General features: G+C 36.8%; 1 protein-coding gene and 1 long non-coding RNA gene across 3 annotated transcripts in view; one reads left to right on the forward strand and one right to left on the reverse strand.

Moving 5' to 3' along the window:
• ENPP1 (ectonucleotide pyrophosphatase/phosphodiesterase 1) overlaps positions 1-13075 on the forward strand; it is a 71103-nt gene that overhangs the window by 43714 nt on the left and 14314 nt on the right. For both annotated transcript variants that reach the window (XM_026120296.2, XM_026120286.2), the window contains exons 8-16: positions 301-420; positions 1508-1617; positions 2691-2756; positions 3077-3149; positions 5186-5294; positions 6464-6595; positions 8151-8182; positions 9290-9417; positions 10549-10618. In XM_026120296.2, the coding sequence (XP_025976081.1) occupies positions 301-420; positions 1508-1617; positions 2691-2756; positions 3077-3149; positions 5186-5294; positions 6464-6595; positions 8151-8182; positions 9290-9417; positions 10549-10618 (840 nt within the window). The remainder of the gene's footprint in view (positions 1-300; positions 421-1507; positions 1618-2690; positions 2757-3076; positions 3150-5185; positions 5295-6463; positions 6596-8150; positions 8183-9289; positions 9418-10548; positions 10619-13075) is intronic.
• Positions 3479-12985, reverse strand: LOC112995377 (uncharacterized). The gene is made up of 3 exons (XR_003262176.2): positions 12708-12985; positions 6171-6328; positions 3479-3693 (listed from the first exon to the last, which is right to left on the reverse strand). It is a non-coding gene; the product is annotated as an uncharacterized LOC112995377 (long non-coding RNA).

A 13075-nucleotide genomic window follows, 5' to 3' on the forward strand; every position in this document is an offset into this window, starting at 1 on the left:
CTTGAATGTTTTGTTATCTCACTGAGAAGCAACTAGGTATCTGGAGGTAGAGCAACACCACAAAATCCATTGCTCCAAGTCATATATCAGCTATCTTTATGTGAAGTTTGAGTCAGGATTATAATTTTTTGGTAACAATTATGTGTGAAGGTGTTAAACTTGTGACTTGACATACTGGTAGAGTAGAAGACTCACATAGACAAATATGTCCAGTGAACAATTTATAACAAATGTCCATTTATGTAGCCAGAATGTTCTTTCTCTTTGTAACGTTGCAACAAGGCATGCTCTCCATTGCAGGGACTGTATCCTGAATCTCATGGTATAATTGATAACAAGATATATGACCCCAAAAGAAATGCATCTTTCACCCTTAAAAATGAAGAAAAGTTTAATCCACAGTGGTACCAAGGACAGCCTGTAAGTATTAATACACTGCTGAGAGTATACAGCAACCTGTTGTTACGTTATTTAATATCACTTGGATGCACAGTGATTTTGAAACAGTACAGAGGGTGCTTCTGAGTCAGCAAAGAAGCATTACTCAGCATAATTAGGGATTGCCTTTCTGGAGCTGCAAAATGACAAAAGAAGCGAAGTATAATAAATTTTATTGAACTTAATGGAGTTTTCTCTGAGGAGAAAACTAGCTTAAAATAAATAACAAAAATATTAGATTTTTGTTCTGTTTTCAATGTGAAGTGATCTTGAAGTCCTGAGGAAATCAACAGATCCACCAGTTTTAGTAGTAAGTAGTAAAGGTTTTTGCTCTGCCCACATTACAGAATCTAAAGGCACACTTTTAGAAGAAAACCTCTCAGTTTAATCATACTGCTATTGGCAAATCTGTAGAGACTGCCATAAAAATGAAAGGTACAAGAAAGTTCAGGTGAGTGCTAGCATGAAGAGGGGAAAGGGAGCAGATGCAACTGTTCAGTAATGTGGGGAGGACTGATTTTTAAGAGGAAAAAACACAAAAGTGTGGTGGAAGGACTTTAGGCCACTGAGAAGAAAGCATGAGAGTCAGACAGGAAAACATGCTGAGGGCAGAAAGAAATCTGTAGATCATGAGATCTGCAGTAAAATCAGAGGAGTTGACCAAACTGTTGCTCCTGTGTTTCGGAGTATGTGAGGCATAGCTCTCTGAAGCATTCCAACCCCTTCTTCCACTTGCACTGTTCTTGAGACATTTCTGCTTCCTGGTACTCAGCCATGGTTCTACTACTGCATTACTGCTCCTATCTGTGGGAGCTAATAGTTTGTGCTTCTGTACTGGCTCCCCCATGCCATGGCAGTGGAAAGGATGTGAGCATTTGTAATATAAAATCAGGCTGGATGGTATATTGTGACTGCAGTTAGTGATAATATGCAAGATTGGATGTCTTGCATGTTCTGCATACATTTTTAGTTTCGCCAGAAGGCACAGAACTGGTGGGATGGTATTGAATCTGTCACACAGTTAATTCAACAGACTCCATCAATAATGATGATTGTTCTCCTCCTGCAGATTTGGCTAACAGCTGTGTATCAAGGTCTAAAAGCGGGTACATTCTTCTGGCCTGGGTCAGATGTAGCAGTTAACGGAACCTTTCCAAACCTGTTTGAAAAATACAATAGGTATGTAAAATCTTCTGTCTTGGATGGATATTTTACTTTGAATTAAATGTTGCAATGAGACAGATCCCAGAGAAGTGATAAAACTTTCCCTACTTTTCTGTGTATGTGACATGAAAAACGGTAGGATTCCATTAATTTTCCTTTTCCACTATAATGCAGATTCTTTGTCTAGTCATTTTATCAGTCCTCAGCAAGCATTTTACAGGGAAGATGTGAAAAAACTGCTTTAAGAGCAGCTTTGAAGCTTTAAAGCTTTTTTTATTTCTGTTTGTACAAATCTTTTATGGATGTGTTTAGAGATATTCAATCCAAACCTCTCTTACAGTAAACAGATCAAGTCTTGACATGATATTGTTCGTGAAACTTATTGTTTTACTGTTTACTGTGGTAAACTGCTCCAATGTCAAATTACTTTCATTACAGATTTTCAAAATACTTCACACTAAAGTGATAATTTTTCACTTAGTGGTTGCTCTTCAATGCAATTAAACATTTTCTGCCTAATGAAAAATGCTACATAAATCTGTTTATTATCACTTATATAATTATCTCAAATCTCTCCTGAGAAATTAGACTTTTTATTTCTAACTTCTTATGATCAGTCTCCCTTCTCCTACACCTTACCCTTATAGTGTGGAAGCTCTGATTTTTGACTCTCATTTCTCTAGCAAATTGTACATGTTCACTGAACTTGTAGTAGGTAGCTGAATTACTGTTGCTGGTGATACAGATCAATACGCTCATTGTTGATCTACTTCAGAAGTTGATGTGACAATCTTTTATCCAGTTTATGTGATATGACAACTTACACTCAAATAGGGGGAAAAAAATCAAGAGTTTTTCAGGAATAAAAACCTGCACTGTTTATGTGCCATTGCACCTTGAAATCAGTGATTCTGTCTGTATGATGAAGGAAAGCAATACTGAGAGCTTTATTTTAATTCCATTGCAGTCAATGGAGAGCATTGACTAAAGTGAACTTTAGATCAGGCACTTAACTCTTGCAGAACCACAGAAAATTTGCATAGATGGAATCTGGGAAACATGGTTGATCTTTTATTTTTTTGATACAGCTCAATTCCATTTGAAGAAAGGGTGGTAACTGTTCTTCGCTGGCTGCAGTTACCTGAAAATGAAAGGTAGGTATATAATTGCAAATGTAAGATCCTCTTGCAGTGTTATTGAGATTAAATATTTACTTTGTTTAAAGCAGAAATTGTATTTACAATACCTTATTTGTTACTCTAACAATGTCAAAATATTACTTACTGCAAACCTGCTTCTATGACTGAAACCTATCTTTATGCCTATTTTTGTTCTCTATTTTCCTCTGATGTATCCTTCTTCCAAATGATAGAGTTGCTTCCAATATTTGATGTCCATTGTTGAAATATTATCTCTTCGAACTGTGTCTCAATGTGTATGTAAAATATTACATTTTTGGTACCGTTTGATATAGACCACACTTTTACACTCTGTATTTAGAAGAACCAGATTCCTCGGGCCATAAATTTGGACCAGTAAGCAGTGGAGTAAGTAATGTTTTTTTTTTGTTCTGTTCTATTTTGTTTTGTTTTTTAATTTAAAGCTCTGTTCTGATTCTATAATAAGTTTTCATAAAGCATATTAGATAAATAACAAAGAACATGTTCAGTACACATATTAGAAAAAGATTTTGTGAATAGTCAGTCCATAATTAACATCAGTGCAAGGCATGTAATGAACAGGCTATTTAGTAAGTCTAATTTTTATCTTCCTTGATTCAATAACTGTAAAATTGCAAAAGCATTTTTGGGCATCCCTTGTATGTTGTTTTAGCTACTTCTACTAATTCTTTGTGTTGATTAAAAAAAAAAAAAGCAGTTTGCACATTTTCAGGGTAGCAAACGAGAGATTTTGCTAGTGATGGTCTGATTTTTGATGGATAAGTATTTGTATCATAATTGTCATTTTTTTCTCCCATTCTCTGTGGAAAGATTAGATGAATATGGGTCTTACCTGCCTGTTGTGAGACTTCATGCCTTCTCAGAAATAGAGTAGTAAAAGGAAAATTCACCCATTCAGTCTGTGATGTACCTTTTGTATAAGTAAGAAGTCATCAGGACTGGTCAATGTTATTGTTTTCAAGAGTATTAAATAGCCATTTATTTTTAACAAACTAAAGCAAAAATGTGCAAAAGGAAAAGCCTTCAGTAACTCCAGAACCTTGCAGAATCCTACTGTCCTTAACTGTGAGAAGTTTTGGGGCACCTAACTGATTCCTCAGTGATGTTGTCAACAGTAAAAGGCTCTTGACAACTTCTCTTCAGGAATGAACAATTAAGTTTTCTGTAAGAAACCGAAAGACAAATGTAATTCTGCAGTGATTTAGCAAACAACTAATTTCAACTGCAGTGTAAGTAATGTTTTTAAACTGGTTATCCTTTTCTTTGGTTAATAAATGGATCTGAAGTTCTGCATGTCAGAAATACTCAAAGATAGACATTCTGATTTGTTAACAGTCTCCCAAGAAGCAACTCTCATCTCTGTTGACACTGAGAAAGGTTGTTTGTATTTGTAGTTCCATTTTTTAACCAAATGACTTAATTAAAAAAAAAATTGTTTTGTTTACTTAGCACATATTGAAAAGTGGCCCCAGTTGCTGAACTTACACATTTAAATAGTAGAGGTCTAGGAAGTGAGCCTGAACACCAGATCCTGATCTTTAAAAATGTTAAATTTTTAGCTTATTCTTTGGCTGTTTTCAGTCTTCTTAAACTAGCTCATTCTATGACTAATATCCAGCCACAGTTTCAGGGAGAGTTCACACCAGGGCCACTCCCAATTGGAAGTCTGAGGAAGACTGCTGCAGGTTTGGCTTTGTCTGTTCTGTACAGTCCCCTAGTACGCTCCCATCAATGTTAATCCTCTCAGGCTGGTTATCAGTTGTGCCCTGATAATGCAACAGATGTCCTCAGTTTCATACTTTAAAAACACTCTGGTTGGCTATAATGTCATTTTCAAATATTTTATACTAAAAGAACACATAAAAATGCGTGCCTGTGTCTTGATACAGTGCGGGGCCCAGAGAAAGTTGGAACCAAGACCTATATAGTGCAGATACAGCTAGTCTACTGTAGATGGAGGTAGCCCTAAGCAGTGTAGATGCTAGCCTGTCTGCAGGCTCCCACTTTTATTTAGCCATATAAATGTACCTGCCAAGTCTGTTGTCAGTAAATATACATCTAAAGGGTGCAGAACTGTGAGAAGTGGAAATGGTGAAAAAGCAGGTTTAATTGAGGTATTGGAAATGCTATAAATCTCCTAGCCTCACAGTTCCTCCAGTTAGCGTGTGCTATATGTACTCCCCATTATGGGTTTGGGGGTTGCAGCATAGTTGGTCAGGTCCCCCTGTGTGCTTCACTTAGGTCAGGACTGCCTCCAACCTTGAATGGTCTATAGAAATAGATCATTCTTCATTGTTAGTATGTACTGTTACATTTTAAAATTATTCACTTGTTATAAAATATATGTATTTTTACATTAAAGTGATTTTCAGTTACTTTGCATCCCTACTTTTGTCTGGCAGGTCATTTTGGCATTACAGAGAGTGGACAGCATAGTTGGGATGCTGATGGATGGTCTCAAACAACTGAACTTGCATAAGTGCCTGAACATTATTTTTATATCAGATCATGGTAAGTTTGATTTTATAAAATATATAAAAATTTTGACTGGCTTTTTTATAGAGTAATATTCTGAGCTTATACTCCTGTGTTTGGTAGTGTTAAAGAACCAGCAAATGACTGTAAACTACATTCTGTATTGTCAAGATGATGTAAGAGATGATCAGTGTAGATGAGATCAGATTATTTATTTTCAGAGGTAAAGGGAGAGGGTGTGGAGAGCATAATAGAGGGATTAAACACTTTCATTTCATATTTTATTCCAAATTCCTCCTGCCATCATCACCAGCTGATGAAATAAATAAAATAAAAAATGAAGTGAATTGAGAACAATAGATTTCATTTTATTCTCTTAACTGTCGCAGTGATAGTTTGTAAATTGCTGAAGAAATGAAAGTAAAAGCCACACCTTCTTTTCTATTATCACCTCCCTTATCCATTATTACAAAGCTGTGAATATAAAACTTCAATTTATCTCTGTAATAGTTTTTCAATATTTCTATAGTTATTTCTATAATAAGCAATGAAAACATATGTATTTTACCAATCAAATTCTTGTTTTGCTGTTTTTTTTAATAAACAAAATGTAAGCACTTTTCCATGCAGTACAAAATTGACTTGCAGAAGTCATTGCCACTGGGTATGATCCAGGCCAAACATCTCTTCAGGTTTAAAAAGTATTTAACAAATTAATGGAGAATAAGTTTGTCAGTGACTATCAAATGTTCAAATGCAACTTCCAACTCAGAAAGTCCCTTTGACTCCTGGGAACTGGTAAGGAATACAGGGGGGGAAAGATCAGTCCATACCTGCCCTGCTTATTATGTATTTCTCTAGGCATCAGGCTAAATGGATGTTTGGTCTTAGTGTTACTATTCTTAGACTTACATGATTCCTTTCCCTTCAGAGAAGAAAAGCTATCCATTTGTTCATTTGGAGTATCTTTCTGCGTTGAAGAAATGTCTGATTGTGTATATTCATAATGTTTTCTGTTTTCTTCCATGCGCATGAGTATTTTTGTCTCCTTGGGTCAGATCTTGGGGCTGCTGATTAAAAATCATAATAATAATAGACAGAAATTACATTTCTACTTTCTACAACTTAAGTTACATGTCTCTGCAACAAGACTACTCCACACCAGTATTCCCATTTTTTAAAATAAAATTTCTTTCCTTGTGCAGGGATGGAAGCAGGGAGCTGTAGAAAAACTGCATATCTGAACACCTATCTGGACAGTGTTCAAGATTTCCTGATAGTACCTGGCCCTGCAGCTCGCTTAAGACCTAATAATGTTCCAGATGAGTATTTCTCTTGTATGTAGTTGCTAAACTAGTTTTTGTTACTTGATTATATACTTCTGTATTTTCTGAGAACAAACTTAGGATCCACATATTCGATTGGTATACTTGAGTGAAGTTCAATGAGGGACAACCTTGACCGTGTTGAAGGGGGAAACACAGAGTAGTGCAACCATGCTTTTAAAGATCATTTGACTTTGCAAGTGTGGAAATGCCTGTACTTGATGCCAACAATTTGATTTTTCGGGCTGCCTCAGAATGATCAGCTATAGATACTCTTGCTCTGTGAATGGCATTGCTTTGACTCAGATGTTTGATAGTCAAGATAGCCCCCAAATCCCCTCTCATGTCTCGCCTTATTCCCTGATACAGAAGTTTATGTATAGAGTTACTGTATTTCTGACTTAGAGGAATGTTATACTGTTCTTGTCTTTTAAATATGGTATTATGAATATTATGATATATTTCTTTGCTATTAAAATATGGATTTTCTCCTAGTGGCCTGATAACAGAACATTTGAGTCAGTAAGATATGAACAGCCTAGTAAAAATCAGTGAACTCTATCAAATTTTAGACTTTCATTCATTGTGCAGCACCATTTCAGGGGAACATTTAATGCCTGCACGTTTTTCTGTTTGCTGTTTTTTTTTTTAAATGTTGAATACAGCCTTTAAGTTATGTAGAAGTTCCTTTCTGTCTAAATTTCTGTTCTCCACCGCCCTTAAAACTCTAGGCCTCATCCCCAGTTGCTTTAAATACTGTTTACTTAACTGCTTGATGCTATTCCAAACAGTTTTAAACAAATGCAGTTCCAGGTTCTCTTTGGAGAAACAATTTGAGGAAGCAAAAAAGCAGTGTTCTGTTACTTCTGAAACATGCACTTTTTTAATGAAGTAGCATAGTTGTTTTTGTAGCACTGCATGTATCCGTGCAGGAATTATTAATGGTTCCCTTACAAGTGTAATCTCTTAGGTACTTTAGTCAAGCACTGCGTATCGGGCTCAGGGCAGGATAACTGTGTGAAATGTAATGGCCTGTGTTATAGAAAATGTCAAACCAAATGATGTAATGGTCCCTTTTGGCTTGCGTCTAAGGATTTGTGAATCTTGGATATCTTGTACTTGGCTATCTTTCTAAGGATGTTTGCCAGATAAAACTGCTTTCCTGATAGTTCTAGTTGTTTCTTTTTTTTAGAAATTCATTAGTAAGCAAGAGAAACTCAGCTTTTGATTCGCACGGCATTTAGCTGCCTCTATGGTGAATACTTACATTTCAGATTCTTTTTCAAACTGTAGCTAATATAGTTAAAATGTTAAAGTTTTAAGTAAGTAGTCAAAGAGAGAAGAGAGGCTGGAAGGGATTCTGAACTGAAATTTCATAAAAGCAATAGCTTGTCAGCTTAGTGATTGTTTGTTTTGCTCCACATGATTTTGATTATGGAAAAATAATTTACTTATGTTTAGAAATTGTATGTAACTAAGCTAATTATATTATATGATTGGAATGCTTTCATTTTACATCTGATTTTTTTAAACTTAGATGACTAATTCTTACATATGATTCTTCCAGTTAATTATGAAGGCATTGTCAGAAACCTCACGGTAAGTATTGTCTTATATGTTGTTCTAGCTTAATTTCTTCCGACACTTACAGGTATTCTACAGTATAAGCTGTTTGCTAGGCCACTTAAATGGCACGTAGACTCAGGTGTGACTTCTTTGGATCAATGACCTTCCATGTGTAATACAGTAAAACAACAAAAAAAGAAAAACTAACAGTAGTTGCATGTGGGGGAAAGGGAGGTCAAAGTTAACACTAATAAGGTGTCACGTGGCTATCTGTGGTTGTGCATTAACTAAGGCTTTGTTTTCATTTCTTTTCACCAACTCATAGCTAACACTGTATAATGTTGCACTTCAAAATGGAGAACTTGTGTATCTGGACTATGCTGGCTTAGGGCCAAGGGAGTGTAAAATGTAGCTGCATTTCCTGGACAAGCACGAGATTTGCTTGCCTACACATTTTTGATAAGCAACTTTGAGAGAGAATAGTGATATCTTTTTTTTCAATGCTAGCTTAAGGAGTTTGCTTTTCTGCTCCAAAGCTGATCACTGTTCTCATCCCTGCACCACAGTCTATTATCCTCTCAGTTGTGCAGACACCACCATTAGTGGGAGCTATGCAGTTTTTATAGGTTATTTCAGATTTCTACTGTTAGTGTTGAGGGTTTATTTTGCTTTGTTTTGGTTTGTTTTTAATGATTAACGAATCTTAGCAGGGGGGAAAATCTGTTTGTCCTGGAGTGACTAATCTAAAACCCCTGTGTCCATGACTTTCTGTATTAAAGTTATAGCATTCTTACACTGGGTATTCATTTGAATGTATCACATTGTTCTTGTCTAAGTGTAATACTTTATTAATTCTAAGCAATATTGTTAGGTTCTGTCATAGGCTATAATAAAAAATGAGTGAATGATGTGTGTAATCCAATATAATTATTCCTTTATTAACTGTTACATGCAAAAGCAATCAGTTTATGTTATTTAAATAATTCATATTTATGTGGCAGACTGACTCCAAACCTGATAGACTCTCAGTGTCTTTAGTGAAAACTGTTGCCAATGCTTTGCAGTTGAAGTGCTTTATAAGATCTGTGCATGACATGTTTGATTAAATGTATGTTTTACATTTTAATTTAAACATTTCAGTGCATAGACCCAAATCAGCCTTTCAAAGCATATATGAAGCAGCTTCTCCCGAAACGTTTCCATTTTGCCAATAATGACCGAATTGAACCGGTACATTTTTATTTAAACTCCCAGTGGCAACTTGCTAGGTAAGTTACCATTTTCAGTACTGATGCTTATGCCCAAGAATTTCTTGTTTTCTCAAAACTTTTCTACTCCAAGTGCTTAGAGTTCAGTGACAGCTACTAGAGCCTCTTGTTCTTTTTTTCTCATAGAGAAGGGACATTGCAAACAGAAATAATGCACGCTTTTCCCTACAGTTTGTAGGGAAGAGTCTCTGAAGGGTCAGTTTTAAACTCTCATTTATGGATACTCTCTTTGCTGAGTATGCAGGTAGTGGCAGGTTTTGAGGCACAAATATCAGAAACGAAGATCCCCTTTGTCAGGCCCTTGAGCACATTTTGCCATACTTTAGGAACTTCCAAAGTGAGTCATGAAAGCTAAGCGTGTGCGTAAGTAGTCTGCTTGAATGAATCTTGAGTGACCTACTAGCATACATCGAGCTTGTTGAACATAGTGTTGTCAGTAATTGCCTTACGCATTCTGATCAATGCACTTACAACTCCCAGAGTGATGGCATATGCTGTAGTAGAACTTTGTACACCTCTGTGGTACCCCAGGGCTAGAATAATAGCTCTTTTATCACATAATAATTTTTATCAGCCCATGTATTGAATACATCCTGTTGTATAATGCTGAAAACATGTGCAAGTCATGCAAATCTGACTTGGGTTATCATAACGTACACACTTAAGCAAAAGGACATAACATATATCAGACACTGTTTGTATTAGATTGTAAAATGCTCAACTGAATGCTTTAAATTGCATTACAGTGTTTATTAAAAATAAAAAGAAAATATCTATATAATAAACAATGAAGTTCTGTTACGCACATGGCAGTGAAGTGAAAATTTGTTATGCTGAGAGCATGTTATCCTAATTCTAAAATCATGAGAAAAAAAACATTTTGTTCATGTTATCTGATACTTGATTTTAAACAACTCTAACACGGACACTTGAGAATTCTGCAAGGATAACATCTGCAGTGAAAACAGTCCTGTTTTAAAGGCATTCTCTTCCAGAGCTTAAAGACTTTGTTTCTTACAAATAAGCCCCTGGAAAGTTTTTAGACAGACAAACAATGCATCATTGAATACATTTTATACTAATATGTTTTTTAAATTGTGGCGAGTTATATAAACTGTGACTCTTTAATAGGAAACCACATGAAATTAAGTATTGCAAAGGTGGATTCCATGGCTCAGACAATCGCTTCCCCAGTATGCAGGTGAGACTTGAAAGCTTGTGCTAGCTCTTATTTTTAACACTGTTTCTGAATGCGGTAGTTGGGGATTGGGATTTCTGAGACCTGTGGCACTATTCCCTCTGTAATTCCCTCTATAATTGCTATTGTGATAGTGCCAGGTAACCCACACAGGAAAAATTCCATTATGATAGGTGTTGGGCAAAAATCCAGCAAGACTTGTCCCAGAGATCCGACTGTGCAGGTGAGGGCATAAAGGCATGCCAAGCTGTTTTGGTTTTACGTTAAAAGCAGGAACAGACAAGAGCAGTTTTGAAATACAGGACTCATAGTATCATAGGAGAATTCAGGTTGGAAGGGACCTCAGGGATTCTCTAGACTAACTCCTGTCTAAAAGCACAGTCAGCTGTGGTCAGACCAGGTTGTTCAGGATTTTGTCCAGTTGGATCTGGAAAACCTCCAACGATGGAGACTGCACAACCTCTCTGGGCCGTCTGCTCCACTGTTTGACTGTTCTCATGCTGAAAAAAGTGTTTCCTTGTACCCAGCTTGAACCTCTCTTGTTTCAGTTTGTGCCCATTGTCTCTCAATCTCCTACTGTGTAGCACTGTCAAGAGCCTGGCTCTGTTGTCTTGGTGACTCCATTGTAGGTACTGAGGAGGCTGCTGTTAGGTCCCCCTGAAGCAGCCTCTTCTCCAGGCTGAGTAAACCCTTCTCCCTCAGCCTTCCCTCACAGGGCAGGAGCTTCAGCCCCGATCATCTTGACCCTCTGCTGAATTTGTGATGAACTTGTTTACTGATGTCTTCCTTGTATTGGGGATGCAGTATCTAGATGTGGCGTAACAAGTACTTGAGTAAAGAAGGATAATCACTTCCCTTGACCTCCTGGCTGAGCTCCTGTTTATACAGCTCAGGATGCTGTTGGCCGCCCTCCCTGCCAGGACTCACTCCTGGCTCTTGTTCAGCTTGCTGTCTACTAGGCCCCCTGGGCTCTTTCCAATAGAGCTGTTCCCTAGCCAGTCAGTCCCCTGGCCACTAGAGATTACTCTGTTCTGTGTCCAGGATACCTAAGACAAGAAATAACAGGCTTAAGTTGCCATAAAGAAGAGTTAGCTTGATTATTAGAAAACTTTTTTTTTCTTTTTAACCAATAAAGAGTAAAATAGTTTGCCTTGGAAGGCTGTGAAACTTCTGTACAGGGATTCCCTTTCAGAAACAACATAATTACTATTGGTTCTGTCTCTTGCAAAGGTTGACTAAATGACCTCCCACCTTAGCAGTTCTGCTATTTCATGGATAAAATATGTAATGCTGTTTTGAGGTAGCCCTGTTCAATGGAGAGCATATCAGTCATGTTTAAAATAAGAACAGAGTCCTCCAAATCTCCTCTTTAGAGAGGAATGAGAAAGGATTATAGGATGTTAAACAAGGGCTTGGGAAATACTGAGAATCTTAGTCAGGCCCATCTAATCCTGTATTCAAAAATTTATTTAAAATACATTTCATAAAAAGACACATGCAGTCCAAGTAAAACATGAGAGTTCTATTTTAAAAGCCTTATTTTTTCGTGTCTTGTAGAACTATGTAGTATTTTTTAGTTAATGAAAGCCCTTATTTAATAATTTTGTTCACCTTTCCAGACCTACTCTTCTCCCCTGATTTGACAATGTAAAATCTGGTAGTAAGGTACCTAATAATGCATTAAAAACAAGAAGGCCACATGATACCACCAGTTTAGTATATTCTCTCTCTGTTGCTGTTTCACTGTGTTAAATTTTTTCAATGGGTTGACTTTATATCAGATTTGGGACTGTCAGCTCACAGCCTTAAACCAGATATAGTTTATCCTTCTGTGGCTAACATTATAGCAGCATAATTTTATACAGTGTAATTGGCTAATTCAATAGAAATGAGACAGTATGTTCCTGCCTCAACTGGTGTAAATTAGCCCTGAATAAATTATTAGCTTACAGATTTTGGTTGCAATAGATATAGAATGACAACTGCCTGCCTTATGTTTAAATCTCAAAAAAGTTACAGTTGAGTTTAGCCTCTACCACACAGATAGGAAAATTGAGACAATAGCATTGTTTGCAGAGATTTGGGATCTTACCAGGAAGCTGCTGTAGAATGCAAAGCATCCACTGCTCATTCAGTATCTTTCCCCCACAGATGGTTGTGATCTGTTTCACTAAGTGAAGAAAAAAAAAGCTGAATATTTCAGGTTAAGTGTAAAAATCATCATCTTGGCAGCAGCTGAGTTGAAGCAGTTGCTGCTCTTGCTTCCTTGTTCTCAAATCTGCACAGATCCCTGCTGTATGCTAGTGCAAGCTTTTCTGTGGCTGCAGAGTTAAGTAGGTCAAGGAACTGAACCAGATGAAAAAGAGCCAGCGCAAAAAAAAAAGGAAAAGTTTTTTTGCACTGGCTAAGTTCCTGGATCAGGTTCACTGTATGGCTACACAATTGCTTGTGCCAGCACAG

The sequence above is a fragment of the Dromaius novaehollandiae genome, chromosome 3 (assembly GCF_036370855.1).
Source record: "Dromaius novaehollandiae isolate bDroNov1 chromosome 3, bDroNov1.hap1, whole genome shotgun sequence".
Taxonomy (NCBI): Eukaryota; Metazoa; Chordata; class Aves; order Casuariiformes; family Dromaiidae; genus Dromaius; species Dromaius novaehollandiae.